General features: G+C 41.7%; 2 protein-coding genes across 6 annotated transcripts; both read left to right on the forward strand.

Moving 5' to 3' along the window:
• The first annotated feature begins 2782 nt into the window (after nt 1-2782).
• Nucleotides 2783-7250, forward strand: COMMD3 (COMM domain containing 3). The gene is made up of 8 exons (XM_048837925.2): nt 2783-2967; nt 4629-4740; nt 4839-4902; nt 4988-5022; nt 5368-5428; nt 5516-5572; nt 5668-5727; nt 6806-7250. Exons 1-8 carry the CDS (start codon nt 2829-2831, stop codon nt 6863-6865), a joined length of 588 nt encoding a protein of 195 aa, XP_048693882.1. The 5' UTR covers nt 2783-2828; the 3' UTR covers nt 6866-7250.
• Nucleotides 2827-20417, forward strand: BMI1 (BMI1 proto-oncogene, polycomb ring finger). Of its 5 annotated transcripts, none has more exons than XM_048837920.2 (10): nt 2827-2967; nt 15088-15221; nt 15568-15664; nt 16402-16457; nt 16559-16609; nt 16879-16987; nt 17074-17119; nt 17698-17796; nt 18319-18399; nt 18485-20417. In XM_048837920.2, exons 2-10 carry the CDS (start codon nt 15110-15112, stop codon nt 18812-18814), a joined length of 981 nt encoding a protein of 326 aa, XP_048693877.1. In that variant the 5' UTR covers nt 2827-2967; nt 15088-15109; the 3' UTR covers nt 18815-20417. The 5 variants fall into 5 exon arrangements, with proteins under 5 accessions (XP_048693877.1, XP_048693881.1, XP_048693876.1 ...); XM_048837919.2 differs by lacking the exon at nt 2827-2967 and adding an exon at nt 9629-10135; XM_075125913.1 differs by lacking the exon at nt 2827-2967 and adding an exon at nt 14279-14417.
• The last annotated feature ends 295 nt before the right edge of the window (nt 20418-20712 follow it).

The raw sequence follows: 20712 nt of genomic DNA on the forward strand, positions 1-20712 counted from the left end.
TCAGAAGATGAGCAAAATTGAAGTCTCAATTCATGTAATAATTGTGTTGATTTTAATTATAATATTTAATATTAAATATAGGTATATGTTACTTGTTATTCTTACAAATAACAGCTAGGATGAGTAAAGCTGAAAGAAATTACAGAAAAATATTTTTCTTTCTTTTTATATTTTTTACTTTATGCATTTGGCAGCACAATGTGCATAGACAGACAGTTTCACTGTTTCCCCTGTCATTTGTGTAGGTCTTTAACATAGCAACAGAGGAGAGATAAATCTTTTTAAAAATAGGAAAACGTGATTTTAAAATCACAAAAGTAGACAGGGACACTCAGGAGCAGGTGTATACTTTTAAATCATATTTTAAAATTACCTAGATTTTAAATTGATGGTGTCCCTTTAAGAAAAATTCTCCTTGACTTTAGTGGGAGTTTTGCTTGAGTAAGGAGTGCTAGATTACACATGGAATGGCTAAGAACATTCAGGTATGCAGGGCAAGTATCATGTCTAAAAAGGTTTCAAATTGTTCTATTTTTTATTCAAGGATTGTCATTTTATTTTTATACAACAGCATTCATATATTATAATGATAAGGCCTTTTACACTGAGGATGTCAGATGAGAGTCAATCACCTGATTTGGTCCTTAGCTGACTCAAAATACCATCAAAGGGCCTTATTACTTAATATAGACTGTTAATCTTAAAACACAGCATTTAAATAACAAGTTAACAAAATATAAAGTGCTGATATAACATACTATGTCAACACCTTGTATCTTAGGAATATATCACTTCAACATTTACAGGGTCATCAATCAAAATAATACTATTTATCAGGTGGCATCTATCTACACCAGTGTTTTCTATATGTGAGAATGCATATTATATTATTGCTATAGGGATAATATAGTTGTAGTTACAGGAGCATTTTGCTTTTAAGCCCTTATTTTGGTTGCTTATAATTTTTCAAAACTTACCATTTTCGTTGACATTTCTCCTGGTAGTTCACTAACCCAAATACTGGGTCTTCCTGGGAAAGCTTGGTAAAATTCCATCCAGCAAGTTTCTGATAAAGTTTGTCCTGTTTATGAAATTTTTAGGCTGCACTTTTTTCACACTCATATTACTCTAAACCAATTTAATGTGAAAAGTTATGCTTTAGTAAATTGGAAAAAATATTAAGAAATAAAAGTATTAATGAGTTAAAATAGTTGTGCTGCAATACATCATTTCCTTACTGTTTCAAGCACCAAATCCTTCACACAATGAAGTCGTTGGAAGATTTGCCACTGACTTCAAATAGGAGCAGGGCTAAGCCCACAGTGCAATAATCCAGATAAACACAAACTGTATGCATATATCTGAATATGCTCGCTGAAATACAATCACTCGTGTTTATTTTAATAATTACATGTTCAAGCAAATAGTGTATTTGTGTTGAGGTATCATAATTTGGATCTAACTCAAGTAAATGCACAAAAACTCTGGTTTTGTATTTTTTGTAAAGACATACAAAAAGTACATTAATAGAATGTTACAGATGGGATTTTAAACACACAAATTACTCACAAAATTCATGGTTAGTGTTCCCGCAGCAACATTACATAGTTCATATATTTAAAGCATAAATATATTGCCATATATATTAATAGAATATTCTATGTATATGAAAAAGAGCTGAGTTATATTTGCTGTGGAAATCATAGCACTAAGGCTTAAATCCACAAAGTATTTAGTTTCCTAACCTCCACTGATTTAAATGGAAAACCTTGGGGGTCTAGGTCTAAAGTTCTCTGATTTTTGTGTATGTAAACTCTCAACCATAACATTACACGGATATCAGTTTTTTTCATTTTATAGGTATACATATTACAAAATGTCTGTATGTACAAAAGAAACTTTAAGGCCCCAATCCTACAAATACTTATGGGACTAATAGTATGTAAACTTAAGCATGTGAATAAGTGCTTGCAAGATCAGGGCCTGTATTGCATAATGGAAGAACAAATACTAAATCAGATAGATTCAGATTTCCACAGCACTCGAGAAAGTATCAGGTCAAAATATACATCTACTATTTCAGCTTTAAAAATAGTATATAATAATACATTAATAAATAATAATAACAATAATAATTATTATTATGGACAATTTGAATGCCCTCTCTCCATAGTGTCCATCTACAAGATACTAGTAGAGTTATTCAGCAATTTATTTGTGCAATTCCTAGAAGAAAGAGAGACATACAAAGATCTGGAAGCTGCACATTGATGTAAATAACATGTAATTCATTTCACAAATGATAATGTAAACCATAGGAAGATATATAGCAGAAAAGAGGAGAAAAAATGTATTCCCTGGGGCTGGAAAGTTATTTAAAGTTCAGAGCCAGGGTAAAGTCAGTTTACAGTGTGTGCGTGGAATTTCCTTTGCTGTTCCCTACAAATAAATCAGTGGTGGTATTTACACCGCAAAAAAAGGGGGATGGGGGTTAACACCAAAAGTGTATAAAATTAATGGACGTCCATTCGATTTTTATTATTTTTAGTTAGAAAATGGCTTTGCTCCTACCCTGGTAAAGGAGACACAGAAGACATTGAAAAGCTGAAGGGGGGGAGGGGGGGCTAAATACAAAAGCACTTATGTGTGGTGTCTAGCTCGGCAGAAAGGGTGCCCAGCTTCCAGCAGCAGCAGCTCCTCTCGCTTTCTGGGGCTGGGCTGGAACAGGCAGCCGCCGCCGCCGCTCCAGCTCCAGCTCCTCCGGAGCGGCGAGATCAGCTGAGCCTCGGTGTCACGTGGGCTGTGTGTCGAAGGTCACAGCGCTCACAATGGAGCTGTCGGAGTATGTGCAGAGCGGCTTGCAGATCCTAGCCGATTCTGGCTGTTTTTCTCCTAGCGCCTACACGGTTCTGCTCCAGACGGCTTTCCAGAGCCTGCTCAACGCCCAGGCGGACCAGGTAGCTCTAGGTAAGCGCTGCTTCTCGAGTAAATGCCAGGAGAGGAAAGGAGCCCTGCAGTGTCTTTCTGGGAGCTGGAGAGAGACAGGAAAATGGATCTATTTTTATCTTCTGCTACATTATTGTGACTTGTGTTTGTAGCTAATTGTAGCTAGAGCCAGACCCCTAGATCCCTGCAATGTAACGCAAACGATGCCACCTGCACCAAGCAAGTCAAACGCCAATGTAATCGCTTGCCCACGTAGTGTTCTTCCCCCATGTTTTGTTATTTCATTGCAGAAATAACTGCATTTCTCGCTCGTGGCCTAAAAGAGATTGCAAGCTCCAGTTAAATGAAAGGAGTGTGGATGTTTTGGACAGCTGGGTAACTATCACTTCTTGTCCTGGCTGGTTATTCGAAACAGCTCTATTGAGAGGTTAAGCCAGGTATATTTGCCAATGGGAGAGGTTAAAATGAAGATGGCATGGGTCAAATTTGTATGTGGTAGTGGGTCCAGTTTGGTTTTGGCATCTGCTGTCCCAGTCGTTAGTCGATGTCCCTGGTATGTATTTTTAATTCCCAGCCCTATTTATTTTCAGTGCAGTTTGGGTCGTACAAATCTGTTGCCTGGTCAGTCATTGCACATGCAAAGTAATCGTGTGTTGACATTTGGCATGCAGCTTGGCACAGCAGTAGGGTGGAACAACAGGGTTTGTTTTAATTATTCAGCTTGTGACTGCAATATAGTCCAAAATGTTTATTTGAAAATGGAAATCACTTTGGGGGTGATTGTAGCTAAAAGTGTAATTGTTGAACAAAATTCTAGTTGGCTTGGGGGAGGGGTTAATCGGTCTTTTGGTGAAATTTAATCTGCAGATAGTTCCGACGTAAAGTGTTATTTGGAGTATTTACACTAAACTCGAGTACTTAAGTGTTTAATTGTGTGACTTATATAGCAATTAAAAGGAAGGCATCCGCCTATTTGTGTCCGTGCGTCCTCCTGGGTCAGGAACAAAAGTTTTGTTTGGTTTGTTTGGTTTTGTTTTCCCTGTGGGATGTTTCTTCCTATGGCAATCCCAGCAAATTCGTGCCCTTAATTTATCATTTACATTATTCTTAATTGGATCATGGAATTAAATTCCATAAATGAACTGAATAAAATGGGGGTGGGGGATGGCTGGAAGGGCAGATTAGGAGAAAAAGAGCTAATATACTCAGAAAATCTGTGAAACCTTTGTATTTATGTTCTTTAAAATTTTATGATCCGGATTCTGATCTCGGTTATACCGGTGTCAATCCGGAGTAATTCACACCGATGTAATTGAGGTCAGATTCTAATTCCATGTCTCTGGTGATAAGGCTCTGAGAAATGCTTGCGGGTGGGTGATGGGAAGTTAAGGGTTTCCCTGTGATACGTAAGATTTTTAATGGGTTGAGGGAAGAAGCATGTACCCACTTATTACTGAAACTAACGTATTACCAATTATTTTCACAATATGAAAATACCTGTCTTTTGTGCTGTATTTGGTTTAATAAATTGCCTACACATTTAGTTTCCTGCCACCCTCTAAATTATGAAACATTTTACTTTGTTACGTCTTAGAAGAGTTCATTTTAAAAAGGAAGACGCCCTTTTAAGTTGTTTTCAGGCTTCAGGAACAAGTATATCATCAGTAATTCATTTATTTTAGATCACCCAGTCTTGAAACATATTGACCCAACAGTATTAAAACATTGCCATGCAGCAGTTGCAACTTGTATCCTGGAGGCTGGAAAACACAAAGCCGACAAATCTACTATAAGGTATTTTGAAGCTACCCTATTTTTCTGGTGGCTGTTACTTAAATTATACTGCTAATTTCTATTCAAAGACTAATACACTTCTGTTTTTCTCTCTCTAGCACATATCTAGAAGACTGTAAATTTGATAGAGAGAGAATAGAACAATTTTGCACCGAATATCAGGTTTTAAGCCAATTTTAAACTATATTTGCCTTTTATAATTATTCATTCAGTAGAAGTTGGCAAATACATGTTTTCCTTTTTTCAGAAAAACAAAGATACGTTGGAAATCATATTGGGAAGGTAGGTTATTCTGCCAGCAGAAGTCATTTTTCAGTTAGAGATATTATTTAAACAAGCAAACAAAAACTCAAATATATTATGGGGGGGGGAATTATAATGAGCTATTTAAATTATTAAAGTAACAAAAGCCGTTCAATTGTATTTAATACTTTTGAACACAAATTTAAACAAAATATTAACTTTTCCTTTCCCCATTTAACACTCTCTTCTTTAAATAAAGTTTGTGAACTTTTGAACAGTCATTTGAGGAAATCGTAAAAACTTGTTAGCGTTTGTTGACCAAAAGCCTTGAAAAACTGACCTTTACTTTTAGGGTAGGGTACACATAACCATTGTATCTTTCAGTATAGGCAGATGTCCTCTGCACATAACCGATGTTTCTTGGCGCCTGGAATATCAAATCAAGGTAATCTTACCACATTAGGAAACTTTGATTTGATTTCCTTCTCTGTGGTAATGTCTGATTTTTGTGTGTGTTTTGTTATCGCTTTAGACCAACCAACTTCATAAAACTTATCGACCTGCCTATTTGGTGACCTTAAATGTGGAGGTACTGTATATCACTTTTCCCAGCATAAGTAGATAAAAGGCAACTCCAGGCTCAGGACACATTTTAATTAAACAGGTGTTATTCTTTTCCTTCAGAACAGCGACTCAAGATCACACCCTGACGTTAGTTTTAGTTGCACTATGGAACAATTACAGGTATTTTCTTTCGTCATCACTGTTTCTGTATTTGACTGCAACGCTGTGAATTTTGATTGGGTGTCAATCAACTGCAAAGATTGTAAACAGTTCAAAAATATATGGGGTTGGGAGGAATGCCTTTTGTAAAAACATATTAAATGCAATATTTTATTGTATCTGTACTTCTGATGTGAAGCTGCCACTGCCAGGTACACGAAGTTATTTACATGGTTTTACTCTTTTGTTGGTAAGGCTTTAGAAACGAATGGAAAACATTTCTTATAAATGTAATGCTAATCTGAAAGGAAATCCATAAATTTTTCTACAACTTTGATCTCCTGTGATACAGAGCAAATATAAAGGAGAAAACGGTATGGTATTTGGATAACCACTGTATGATTGATTAAAATGTATAAACTGAGGAGTTTTAATCGGTGCTAATTGCACCTAAAGAGGAAGTAATGAATTGAAATATACATTGATCTCTGCTTAGCTATTGAGCATGTAATTAAGTAGTTGGAGGGCTGTTATACCGAAAAATATTAGGGAAAAACTGAGAGACTGGGGGATAGGGGGATGCAAAGATATTCCAATTACACATTTTAAACTCAAGTGAAATGTTTCCCAGAAACTTTGTTTTACCTGCAAAGATATATTTTGGTTAGGTTTAGGTTTTGCTGAGTGAATTAAATTTGACATGCTTTGACTGCAGGATTGTGTTGGCATAAAAGTTGACGTTAAATATTTTCAAAATATTTGAAATTTGCTTATGGCTATTGTGATAAGTATCTTTTAATGTTAACTGTGAATACACTGCTGGTACAATCTTCATGTTAAAAATACACTTTAATATTTTAGTAAAAGATCCATATGAAAGGCTATTTTTTGCAAATATATGTGGAACACTTTAAGCATTGAAGCATCGTAAAAGTTATTACTTTAATTGACATTTAAATAATTTGTATCAAATATAAAAGTCCTCTGAGGCAAGTGTTGCTCTTCCCATTTTGAGTATCTAAAAATTAATATGTATTTGTCTCTATTAATAGCCAGTTTGTTGCAAATATATTCTAAAATTAAGTACTCCATCTTTTAGGATTTAGTTGGAAAACTAAAAGATGCAGCAAAAAGCCTAGAAAGAGCATCTCAGATGTGATCGAAGGAAATTGACAATCCACCGGGTTCAAGAGGAAGAAAAGTGCACTGACTCCTAACAGTTTCTTCGTAGGGAACATGACGAATCAATTTTCTTCTTTCTAAAAATATCATGTCGTCACACACTTAAACCTTATTGCTTATGTATCAGCTATTGAATCTGAAAGTCCCTATTCTAGGAAGTGTAACTACTCTTTCTGTGCAGTCAAATGTATGTTTTGTTAAAGTCCTGTTTTCTTATCACAACTACTCTTATGTCAGAGTGCTAGATAATTGATTTGTCTTTAAAACATTCACTTTATTTTACTTTGTGCTTTCTTCTGAAATATTATTTTTCTGATTTTTTTCCATACATTATAATAAAACGGATTAATTTCTTCTCTCTATTTTTGTGGATGAAAACAAGCTCCGTTTAAAATGATGTTTCCTTGGAGGAACAGTATTATCGTTCAAAAGGCAAAAACTAGTTCAGTGCGATACTGTTAAGGGTCTATCGCTGTCATTGGTTAGATTGTAATGCGGTTGTCCGCCCATTGCTGTATCGTTTCACTCCCAAGTGATGTTGCACCTTGTGTGAGATTAAAATTCACTTAAACTTTACAGTAGGAGGCAAAACTGCCATTCGTTGATCTTGTCCCGGATTTGCTCATTAAAAACTCAGAGCAAGCACCAATCTACCGAGGCAGGCAATGGGTCAAGGTCTGCTCTTGCTGAGAAGTCCACCCTTTGTCATTTGAGTGTGGATGTAGAGATGGAACTGAAATGGGACCTGCGTTGTCTCCACAACCTCTTCACAGACACACCTTCCACCGCATTATCTGGAAGCTTGTCCCTCCAGAAATTATACCCTGTGTATGAAATCAGTGTTGATACATAACTCTTCTCCCACTGGTCCTCTTCCTCGCAGCCGCTGGCTTTAATCAACAGGCGAGCGGGGGCGGGGGTGACCGACTCGCTGAAGAGAATAAGCACCTGTTTAAATGCAAAAGCGGGTCTGGCTCCTGCAGTCCTGACTCCGGCAAAACGCTGAAGAGCTCAGGTGAAGACTGCCACTCCTTCCCTAAAGCTCCGGAGCCACGCAGGGGGTTTTATTGCTCTGGAGCGATCCTAGGACGTCACAGGAGGGGAGGTTAAGATGGGACTGGCCTTGCCCGCTCCCCTCCTCCGTCGGTCAATACTCCCTGGTATGATCCTTTCCTACTGGGACCCGGGAGGTGGGGGGAGTTCCTCTATCGCAGCCCCTCTGGCGAGCAAGCCCCCAGTATGGGCGGAGAGCGGAGCTTTAGCCTGGGCAGGTTTACTCTGGTGGACCGTGTCCAGCACGAATGGGGCTCCCGTCCACACAGGGGCTGTGTCCAGCGGCGGAACAGGAGATGGGCACAGCCCCAGCAAGCAGCGCCGTGCCTGGGGGAGCCACAGGAGGGGCCGAGGCAGTCGGGGTGGGAGAGGGGAAAGGGAATATCCTCGGGGAGGTAGGAGAGAGCCAGGCGTGCGCGCAGTACGCACTGGGGACAGGGTGCATGTGGCGGGGGATGGGGGGGGGCAGGAGGTGTCAGGGCGTGTGGAGGATTCAGTGAGGAGCAGGATGGGTATGCTGGGGGTGGAGGATGCAGGGGGAACAAGGGTATGGATGAAAACGGGGAACGCGGATGTGCAGAAGAGAGCGAGGAAGGGGGAAGAGTTTGGGGGAAAGGCGGCCCGGGGAGCGGGTGTGGGGGGGCAGGGTGGAATGTGCGTCTGGAAGGGGTAGAGCGTGTGTGCAGAGGGGCAAGGAGGGGGAGATGGGCGGCGTGTAGAGGGGAAGGAAGGTGGAATAGGGGAGAGGAGGCTGATGGTGGCATGTGGATGTGGAGGAAGCAGGACGCAGGCGGTGTGTGGATAGCAGCGTGGAAAGGCAGCCGTGGGACTGTTTGCAGATGGAAGAGGGTCAGGAGCACGATGTGTAGCGTGGGGGCAGGAAATTGTGTGTGTGCACCGAGGGGGGCAAGGGCTATGTGTCGAGGGATGAGGGGGATGCGTGTGCTCAGTGGGGGGAATGCCGGGCCGTCGCCCAGAGTGGGGGCAAGGACCGGAGGAGATGCGTGGAGTGGAGGGGGGAAGAATGGGCACCGTGTGAGTGTGCGGGGTAGTGGGGAGAGCCCGCGTGGTGAGCGCGGCGGTGGGATTGAAGGGTGTGCGTGTAGGGGTGGGCAGAGCGTGGGGAAGAGGCAGCTCTGGGTGTGTACAGCCCATAGCCGTGCAGAGATGGGGCACGAAAGGTGGGCAGAGGAGGAGGCAGCCGGTGTGTGTAGATGTGGGGAGAGGGAGAGGACGGAGGCGGTGTGTGTCGAGAGGAGGGATGGACCGTGTGTGCAGAGCGGGTAGCGTGTGTGAATGGAAGGAGGGGTAGCGGTGCTCGCAATGTTTGCAGCCAGCGTGAGAGAAGAATAGGGATCGAAGGGGTGTGGAGGGAGAGGAGGAAAAGGCAAAGCGTGTAGTGCGGAGAAGTGGGGAATGTGTGTCGAGGGGGGCCGGAGGGGGCCGGGGCAGCGTGTGTGCAGCGGGGAAAAGGAGGAATAGGCAGGGTCTGTGTGTGTGCAGGGTAGGGGGAGGAGGAGGAACAGGCAGAGTGTGTGTGGAGTGGAAGGGGGAGGGGGCGGTGTGCGAGGAGGGGGAGGAGGCGGCTGAGTTGTGGGATTGGGTCATGGGGAGGCTGACGGGCTCCGACTACACCGACACTAATTCCCAGGCCACCCTTAAGGAATGAGGAGCCCCACGTGATGCTGGCGGGGCGGGCGAACTCTGAGCCATTTTGGGGACGGTGTCAGTTTCCACTGTGTGCCTTCAGCGTTGCATTTTTTCCCTCCTCCGCCCTCCCGTCCCTGTTTCCCCACCAACAACTATGAAATAATAATAATAAAAAGGAGACCAAGAGGCAGAGCAGGGGGCCGAGGGGGAGACAATGGGCTGGTGGAGACAGAACCCATCCGGATTAGAAAGATTTTAAACTCCCAGCTCCTCAGCCACCCAAAAACCAGACTCAGAGAGAGAGCGAGAGACAGAGGGAGTGAGAAGGGTCGGTGGAGGAGAGGAGAAAACCCGGTTGTTTTGTAACTAACATGAGCTGAGAGCAGCAGCAGCAGCAGCAGCAATAAGCTTATTGCAATTGACAGCGTCTGCAGTTCATTTCAAGATGGCCGCTTGGCTCACATTCATTTTCTGCTGAACGACTTTTAACTTTCATTGTCTTTTTTGGCCGCTCCGATCGTCACCCACCGGCTCCTTTTTCCGGGTATGTATAAAGCGAGGTGTCTCCTTGCCAAGGACGGGGGGTGGTGGGGGCTTGGCGGCGGGTTTAGGCCGGTTTGGGGGCTGCAAAGGGGAGCCTAGGTGTCCCCCAAGCTCTCCGTATGCGAAAAGCGCTGACAGGCTGCTCCAACCACACACACACACACACACACACACAGACTCACACAGCAGAAGCAGCAGCAGCCTGTGCACTCACTTTCGTTACGCACCCACATTTGCAAATTTTAGTTCCTTTCTTTCCCCAGCTGCCCCCTAAAACGTTTCTGTGCACATGGCCCCCTAAGAGAATATTTATATTTTCCGTCCCTGTTTCCAGCCCGGCCTCAGCGCCCTTTGTTTAAAGGCAGATTTTGATTAAACGGGGACGGTTCATGAAATCTGGAGCTGCCTAGGTCAAGTGATTTCAGTCCTCTCCGAAAGAAATATGCTGGGGGGGGTTAAAATGTGAGATACTGCACCCATTTTATAGAGATAGGGTCACTGGGGGGTAGTGATCCCGCTGGGGGGGTTGTTAGACCGGGGGGGACCGGAAAGAAAATTTTATTAACTTAAGTTGGACAAACACTTCTGTGAAATTTGATGGCTTGTAAGATGGCGGTTCCCAGTTGTTTCCAATGCCTCCGTTTGCATTTGTGCTCAAAATGCTAAAGTTTCTGGGCTTGTACCTGTTGAGGGGTGGAGAGGGGAGACCAAAGTTGAAAAATAACTTTTGGTGAAGCAATCACTTTGACTGTGATCCTTGAAAAGTGGGTGTGCAGATTTACCATAGCGAAGATGGAGTAACTGCAGGACATAGTGGTATTTTTGAATACTTTCTTTTCTTTAACTGGTATTTTCATTCTAAGCCCGGGAAGGGTAAATTAACATGAACTTCTTGGTAAAGTCTTTAAAGTGCCGTGGATTTACTCCTCGTGCTGTTTATGGGTGGCACTAGAAAGTTGATTGTATATGTTTATGTAATTGTGTGTGGCCTTGACAATACACAACTTGGAGCTTTCCTAGCTATTTACTGTTAATATTAGGAAGTAAACAGGAAAGGAGAAGCAGAAAAAATAAATTTATATAAAAGGAAAAAAATTTCCAGAATCTAGAAACTAAGCGTCATACCCCGCTCTCCACAAAGTTTAGGGAAATGTAGACCTATATACCCAACGCCAAGTATAGCATTCAATAGTTTTCTGCATAGTTTATAGTAGCCAGTGTTACTTTATTTTATAGGACTCTTAAAGACTAGAGAGATTCTGGAAATGTAATCCAGTAAAATTGCTTAGAGGGGCTATTTACAATACATCCCGTAAACTAAGACAGACTTTTGTTGCAATTTACCAGAGATGCAAACTATTGATCTATGCCAGATCATGGCGATACCTACAAATTCACATGTTAGTTTATTTAGGTAGACTGATTGGGTACTTCAACTAGTTAAATTTATGAGCCTGATTTTAAGGGCTGAGGGATTTTTATCCTCTTGCCATTCTTCAGTTCTTTCTTTATGCTGTGCCAAGACGTTATTTGGGGAAATACTATCCTTACAATTCCTTTAAAACATATGTGGACATTCTTTAGTGAAGGGACAAGAATAGTATTCATAGTAAAAGTGGCTCTTATTCCTAAAGATAATAAGGCTTTAGATGACAGGCTTGTTATTACTGAACAGCCAGTTCTTCGAGCGGATATAGGTGCAAAGTAGGCAAAACCGTCAGAATGAAGTTTTAGGTAGACGTTTGTTATACACCTGGAAAACCGAATTAGAAAGTTTATTGCACTCGGATTTTTTTCATAGTCTATCTGATTATAACCACAAGAACGTGCTTCTGTTTTTCTTCAGTTTGACATAACCCATGAAAGGCCTCTAAACAGTCAGTTGGCTGTCACTGTTTACCGCTAGTAAGTTTTACCATCATGTATTGTTACATTTAGTTGGGGGTTTTTTTGGTTGTGTGTGTAACTATATATATACTCATGTTAAGGGACAGTTTGTGTTGGCTGTGGTGAGTCTCGGGGATTCTTAACGTTAATACCAGTAGAAAAACCTGAAAGGATTTTCCTCTAACCAAAATATGATGGTCAGGTTTTGCTGTAGTAAAATATGTGTGTATGTATAATGGACACACACATCTACAGCAGTGTATGTGTACCAGGTGGCTTGTAGTGAGTATTTGGGTGTTTGATTCAGTTTGCTGCATAAGATCACAGATTTCAAAGACAGCTCATAGTATGCGATTAGCAGAAAAAGAGCTAACTTTAGGCAATAAATAATACCCTGTAGGGGATGCTACGACTAAACAAGGTTCACGGTTGAATTAAATTCTCCATTTAGGAAGAGGCTACGCTTGTGTGAAATAAAAATATGTGTTTTGAAGGACTGCCCTGATATATCAGGGCTTGGGAAGAATTCTAAACTAACTGTCATATGTGACCTCTGCCACGGTTTATTTTGCAATATAGATGTGTATGATTTACACGGTGTTGGGTTTAACAAATAAAACATAGATCAGTGAAAGCAGCCTATTCATATTTGAGCAATGTAAGAAACCCCAGGTCAATAGCATTGCAGTAATATACTTCAGAGACTGAAGTGAAGCCGCCTTGCATTTATCCTCTCGTACAAAAACATGCTGTCCATATCAATAAAAAAGAGTGGCAGGTTGGAGAATCAGAATACAGTGACATTTGTGTCTTGACTCCCTGCGCTGTGGCACGCTCAGCCTTGGGGATATCAGCTCCCCCGAGCCCTTTGCCCATTGCTCGCAGTCATTTCATACTGGAGAGTTTGTCTACTGTACCCTCCTCATTCAGCGAGCCTCATGCAGCAGCAAGGGAAGTTGTCTTGCTCAGGTCTCTCGTGGGCTCTGTGGACGCTTTCTCAGAAATGTTGTACCCCTCACCTGGCCAGATTGGCTGACGCTCACAGCGTTTCGGAACCTGGTTGCTATCGCTGGGTTTCACTGCCCGGTATCAAAGCTTGCGAGGATCTGGAGAGAATCTCAAGCACGGTCAAAGAGAGTTTCAGAAATTCAGATATTTCAGTCGAGGGTAGCTTCTAGATTGTGTCCCAGGAGGGGGTGAGATCCGGAAACTTGGTCCGTGGAGTGGGAGCAGTGAAATGGGGAGGTGACTGGCATGCATTTGAGCAGCATTGTTATGTCACACTGCTCAGGTTGTAGTTGATAGCAAATCATTTACTGTACAATCGGCGCAGCTGGTGGTTGTTGTTTTTTTCTCCTTGGAGTTTCCTCTTTTCCCTCTTATTCTTTCCTATGTATGATTTTTGTTCGTGCCGTTGCAGCCGATGGGGGTTTGTAGGCTGCGGGCTGGGAACATGACATTTGTTTTTCACTCATGTCGCTGCCCAGCGTTGACAAGGTGTTGATTTAGCTTTAGGAATGGTCTGGTCACGTGGTCCTTTGCATATTGTCATTCCCTCACTGTTTAAAGTAGCTTTTATTGCTCAAAAGGTGACTGGTTCACACAGTCTGAGATTTGCACACCGGCTTCCTCCCAAACGGACACCTCATCCCCTTATTGCAAATCTCTTTTCACCTTAGCAAAACTTTGCACCGTTCCCGTCCGAGCCGCGGGAGAATTTCGTTTTAGACCCCAAAAAGCGTTAAAACGAGACCCAGTTAAATAAACATCTCGGTAATGCGATCGCAGGGAGCTGAGGCGAAGTCTACAGCTGGCGAGCTCGGGGGATCTGCCTGGGAACGCGGTTCGCCTGGGCTGGGAGAGGGAGGGGAAGAGGAACGATCTCAGACGAGCTCCTTGCACCGAGTCGACGTGGATAGAGGCCCCTGAGAGGATCCGAAATGGCCGAGACTCGGGAGGAGCCTCTTGCATTTGCCTCCACTAGTCTAAGACCCCAACACCGGCTCGGCGCAGCTCTCTGGCCGCCGGAGACCCCTCCCACCACCAGCTCCGCTTTCAGCCCCAATCCCCACCCCCATCCTTCCCTCCCAAATCCGGCTCCGCTCCCTTTGCACCCTGCGGGATCTTGCGGCCGCTCTGCTGAGCCCGGCCCCACCAGCCCCCTCCGCGCCGGACACCACCTCCCCCAGCCTCCCCAGAGCCGCTTCCCCCAGCTGCACCCCAGCCCCAGCCTAGGTTCCTCCAGGCCCAGGCTCTGCCCGGCGCCGCTTCGTAGACACCCGCAGCCTGCCCGGGCCGCGCCCCCTCCCCGGCCCGGCTTCCCCCGGCCCGCATCCTCTCCCCCGCTCCCCCCCGCCTGGCTCTCGTGTGTTCCCAGCGGTGGCAGGATGCCAAGTGTAAGTGTAAGTTGCTATAGCAACCCCCTCGGATAGCTGAGCAGTCCCGAGCCTGCACCGAGCGCGGCGCGAGAGGGGGAGCGGCCGCCGCCCGGACCCCAGCCCCGGCCGGGTGGGCAGCGGGCAGCTCCGGGGGCTGGCCGGAGCAGCTCCGAGGTGCGTGTCCCCCATCCCCACCCCCTGCTCTCCGGAAATGCCAGGGCGGGCGCGGCGGGAGGCGCCGGTTCCCCTTTGTGTGACTCCCCGGCAGCCCAGTGCCCGGCCCGCCCCACGGAGAGGGGACCCGGCTCCCTCCGCACCCCGGGCTGCGAGCCCCAGCCTCGCCGAGGGGAATCTGGGCCAGCGAGTGACCGCCGCACCCGCGGGGGAGCGGGTAGGTGCTGTGCAGCAGGCTCGCCCTCCCGGAGCTGGCAGAGGGCTTGGACCCCGGTCCTCAACAACGCGGGGCTGCAGGCACCTCTGGCCCCGGGACATTTCCCTGGGCTGTGTCACCCGGGCATCGCGCCCGCCCGCAATTCCCTGTCTGGCCACTTCTCCCCGTTCAGTCTCCTTCCATATTTCCCTGCGTTTTGGGGATGCAACTTCAGCGTGGGTGGGGAAACGCGGGATCTCTGTCCCTGGGACACTGAGCTCGTCCCCTAGTCAATGGTCCTCTGTGTGTGTCTTTCAGAGCCGCCTTTTCTTAAGCAAAAATGCACCGAACAACCAGAATCAAAATAACCGAGCTAAACCCCCATCTCATGTGTGTGCTCTGTGGCGGGTACTTCATTGATGCAACAACCATCATCGAGTGTCTACACTCCTGTAAGTACAGTAAGGCTCTTCGCATTGTCCCTGTGCTGCTTCGCACCTTTCCCGTGCCACCGGAAAAGCGGAGCTATTAGCTAGAACATCCAATATGCAGATTTGTGCGAAAGATGATTTGTTCGCATTTCATTTGACAAAACCCTTAGTCTTTGTTAGCGTAGTGTGTATATAGCGTGTCAGTTTCACGTTAATTGGGGCTAATTAGAGAACTAGTTTAGCTTAAGCAGCGCATTTCTAACAGTGGACCATTTATTAGCTTGCATAGTGTAAAAATCGCACCTCTGTCCATATTTGAGTATTGCCTAATACTATTACTAAAAGCCTTACGTGTTTTTACTTATAGTCTGTAAGACGTGTATCGTACGTTACTTGGAGACAAGCAAATATTGTCCTATATGTGATGTCCAAGTTCACAAAACCAGACCGCTTTTGAATATAAGGTAGGAGAAAAGTGTAATTTTACTTTATAAAAGGGGTCTAGCGGTGCATATTTTGATGTTCTCTCTTCATCTACAATTTAAATCTGAGAGGAGTTGTCAATTTACATGCTAACGTTTGCCTATGTTCTGTCTTTGGAGTCTTGTCACGGATTGATTGAAATCGAAGACTTGACTGGATGCGAGACAGAAATTTTTTGTATTTTTTGGAATACACTAACCAGTTGAACAATGTCCTTTCCCCTCTCCTTATTTATCACAATCCCATATTTTGTATCTCCATGTTCCATTTCACACAGACATCCTGAAGTGCAACCTCTTAACTGCTCTTTAGAAACATCAGAAATATTTATGAAACTTAAAAGAAAAAGTTAAACTTTAAAAAAAAATCCTCATTCTTTAGCATTATCCTTCATTGCTCCTTTGTGATATTTATCTCCTCATTTGGTTGGTGGTTACACGTTTTTAAAGGCCTTCATTTAGACTGAGTGAACACTACCAGACAGATTGCTAGTGGACTGAAAATATTTTCAGTTGGATAAATTGCAAAAGAGTTAACATTTATTTAATAACGTCAATTTGTTTGTAAAGTCTTGTGGGTTAATTTTAATGTAGCTGAGCATTTTATTTTTGTAGACGATCCCTTATTGCCACGGAATTGATTGTAAATGAAGAGTTGTAACTTTTATTCAAGTATTGCTGCATTTGCTTATTTGTATCTTGGGGTTGTTGTTTTTTAGGTCAGATAAAACTCTCCAAGATATTGTGTACAAACTAGTACCAGGCCTTTTCAAAAGTAAGTAGTTAAATCAAACAACAATACATAACTAATATGCTGCTTTTTTACCTATAGTACAGAGTAAATTAAGTGAAATATATATATGCTTTTCCATCCAGATGAAATGAAAAGAAGAAGAGATTTTTATGCAGCTCATCCATCAGCTGATGGTAAAACTTTCTAGTTTATTAAACCTTTAGTAAACTTGACCTTATACTTAAGCTAAAACATCTTAACTATTTCCTCTTTCATTTACAAATTATTTAACCATAAATACATTTAAGACACCCTAGATTCAGCTTTTTGATTAAAGATATAATACTGGCTACTTAAATACTAATAGATTATCTTAGTATTGAGGTTTCCCCTATTACTGAGAATTGCCGTTCTGTCCGATTTTAATTTAAAAATATAAACTGTTGTGGAAATTTCCGTGCAGCTGCCAATGGCTCTAATGAAGACAGGGGAGAAGTTGCAGACGAAGACAAAAGAATTATAACAGATGACGAGATAATAAGCTTATCCATTGAATTCTTTGACCAGAATAGGCAAGTTCTATGGGAAATATTTTAAGTTTATCAATATTAACAGCTCTATCTATTATTTGTTGTAATTGTTTCATTGTTTTCCCCAGATTGGAACGGAAAGGAAATAAAGAGAGAGAGAAATCAAAGGATGAGGTAAATAATCTAGCTTTACTAGAGACAAAAGCCTAGACAGAAAAATAATAATTAATTTTTGGACAGTTTGGTGGGTGAGCTAAATAAATAATTACATCTATCTGCCAGAAGAAACAAACCCCCATTAAAAAGATATTAAACAGAGGTTTGCAACCTCTTACAGCTATAGTTAGAAAGAAATTACTTTGGTAGACAAAATAGAAGATGTGTTAATACTTTTTAAACGGAAACTGAAGTAGTTTACTTTTATTTTTTAAATGCCATTTATTAGAATTTGAATTTTTAAAATATAATCACTTAAAAATATCATTAGTAGAGATGTTTCATTTGTTTTAGCACCCTTACATATACAATTACTTATATAGTATTTGATTTTGCTCTGCAATTTTTTTTTTTTTTTTTTTTTGTATTTCGTGCCTATTTCCAATTTTCTTCATAAGGAATTCTCAATAGAAATCTTAAAACTGTAGTTGGTCATTTAATAAAGTTTGTGTGCTTTTATTCAATTATACTGTGTCATTCTAAATTTGCTGTTTGGTCTCAGTACATGGACTGACTTTTTCCAATTATACTGTTAGGTGAATGACAAAAGATATTTACGATGCCCAGCAGCAATGACAGTGATGCATCTAAGGAAGTTTCTCCGAAGTAAAATGGACATACCTAATACTTTTCAGGTACCTGGATATTTTTATTTATTTATTTACTTACTTATTAATTTTGAACAGTCCTTTTATTCTAAACCTTCCAGAGCTGGTTAGCTGTATTGTTGTTTGTTTGTTTTATTTTAAAGTGGTTTTCTGATTAGCTGTTTAACTCAGAACCAAAAAATAATAAGAACTAGCCATATTTCAAATGTATAATGTAATATTTTTAGGAGTAAGGAAATACTTTTAAATCCCACAGAAGCATTTGTGTTTATGCTATAATTCTTTCAATTTTATTTCTGCCCTCTAAATACCGAGGACATTATTCTGCATAAGTTTTTTTTTAAAAAATGAAATACTCTTTTCATATATGCCAGATAAATAGTATGTATCAAAAGTTCTCCTCTGCCACGCAGTTTTGGAGTAAAAGGTTTTGAAGTCCCTTTGATAATATTGCTTTAAGACCACTTTTCCCTGGAAGAAAAATATATTCTGCTTTAAGTTATTTTATTCTGATACTTATTAACTGAAGGGTTAATGTCTTAAAAATAGATCGATGTGATGTATGAAGAGGAACCTTTGAAGGACTACTATACACTAATGGATATTGCCTATATTTACACTTGGAGAAGGGTAAATACCTGCCGCTCCTCTTCTCACGCTGTAATCTTTCCTGGTGCAGAGAGTGTGCTTATAGTGCCTTCTCTTTGTTTTGCAGAATGGACCTCTTCCTCTGAAGTATCGAGTTCGACCGACTTGCAAAAGAATGAAGATCAGCCAGCAGAGAGAAGGCTTAAATAATAGCGGAGAATTAGAGAGTGACTCTGGGAGTGACAAGGCAAGCAGCCCAGCAGGAGGCATCCCCTCTACCTCTTCTTGTTTGCCCAGCCCCAGCACGCCAGTGCAGTCTCCCCATCCTCAGTTTCCTCATATCTCTAGTACTATGAATGGAACCAGCAGCAGCCCCACCAGTAACCACCAACCCTCCTTTACCAACAGAGCGCGGAAAACATCAATAAATGGCTCTTCAGCAACTTCATCGGGCTGACACCTCAATGAGACTGCCGAAAGCCCTGATTTATATAGATCTCTTCATGCCATTACAGCTTTATAGATGCTAATACGTGTGACTATCGTCCAAATCGCTTTCTTTTGTAGTGACACCGAACTTGGCTATGAAAGATGGACTAGGTGACTGTTTATATGGACGTTCATCACAACGAAAGATTGTTCTGTAAAGAATTATTTTCAAGGGACTGGGAAGCAAACAGACGTGTACCATGATGTGTTAGGAAAGAGTTGGAGTGATTGCTGTCCCCATCATTTAGAGGTGGGAACCTCCGGAAGTGGATCTAAACCTTGGGATGTAGTTTGTTAATCCAGACTAACTCCTACATTACATTCTCTTCAATTGTTATTGTTATTATGCTGTTTTGTGAACCTGTAGAAAGCAACTGCTTTTTCATCTTGAAATTCAACAAAACGGAAAGAATATGCATAGAATAATGCATATATGTAGCCATGTCACTGTGAATAACTATTTCTTGCGTATTAGCCATTTTGATTCTTATGTTGCATCCTTACTTTTCTGTTGCTGCGCAGAACCGATCAAAATGAAAGTAAACTTCAGTTTTACAGTTTGTATGCCTAAAAGCGGGTATTACCGTTTTATTTACTGACTTTGTTTAAATGATTCGCTTTTATAAGAATCAGATGGCATTATGCTTGTTGTACAATGCCATATTGGTATATGACATAACAGGAAACAGTATTGTATGATATATTTATAAATACTATAAAGAAAATATTGTGTTTCATGCACTCATGATATGGTTGTTAAATTTCCAAACTGGTTCGACCCTTGCAGATGCCACCTGTTTGAATTTTGCTGATATTGCAGAGAACACTTAGTGTGTGTGTGAAAGCTTCATTTGAGAGCTACCACAAATCTCTGTTAACCTGAAAGCAATTGGCAATCTTAATAGGATTTTATGGGCTTTATCTTGTTTCAAGTGATATATTTTTACTTTTACCCAAGGATACTAATAGTTTAAATGGTGCAGTGAAGAAAAATTAAGGAACATGGAAGTGGTTTACCTGTTTGGTTAGTTTTATTATTTGGTGTGATGGGATTGTGTTTTTTAAAAGCACATGAAATCATTATAGAAGCCATAAAATATGTGGTATAAATTTTAAGGAACCAGCAAGTTGCTGGATGAAGGCATTTTATCTAAATTTGTTTTAATATATATATGTATATGGTACAGTACTAACTTCATTAACATTTAACAGGTACTTTAATATTTCCAATAAACTGTGGAGAACGCCTCCTCTTTAATGTTCTGCCAATAGGAGCATTTTATCAGAGGCTCCCAAAGGTATTATTTTTGAACTAGAAGGAACACTTTCAACTTAAAATATGAATAGCCCGGAACACTTTTCAGTTTGTGCTTTGCTTTGGTCGAACTTCGTGTGTGTTCATCACCCATCATTTATACATTTGTGAGGGTGTTTATTCTATATGGATATTGTTTCATGTTTGTACGGGAAAATTGTAGTTAAACATTTCATTGTCTCCAGTCTGCAACAGAAGCACAATTCTATTGCTTTGTCTTGCTTATAGTCATTAAATCATTACTTTTGCATATAAATTGCTGTTACTTGTCCTGCTTGTTTTTATAGATCAGGTGACTGCAAATCCTCCCCTGGGATTATTGATGTATAATGTCTTGTTAAACGAGATTTGATATTTTTTTCCTGTAGTAAACATGTACAGTTCCATTTGAGCAGTTAAAGCGTCCAGTTTTATATACAGGAATATCTTTCATTTATAGTTGATCAAAGAAATAAACAAATAAAAGGGATACTTCATTGAAGAAATAGCAAATGAGCTTTGTTAATCATGTGATATCGAAGGACAAATAGAGTGCTGTTACTGAAATACTC

Source organism: Caretta caretta, chromosome 2, assembly GCF_965140235.1.
Source record: "Caretta caretta isolate rCarCar2 chromosome 2, rCarCar1.hap1, whole genome shotgun sequence".
NCBI classification, from domain to species: domain Eukaryota; kingdom Metazoa; phylum Chordata; order Testudines; family Cheloniidae; genus Caretta; species Caretta caretta.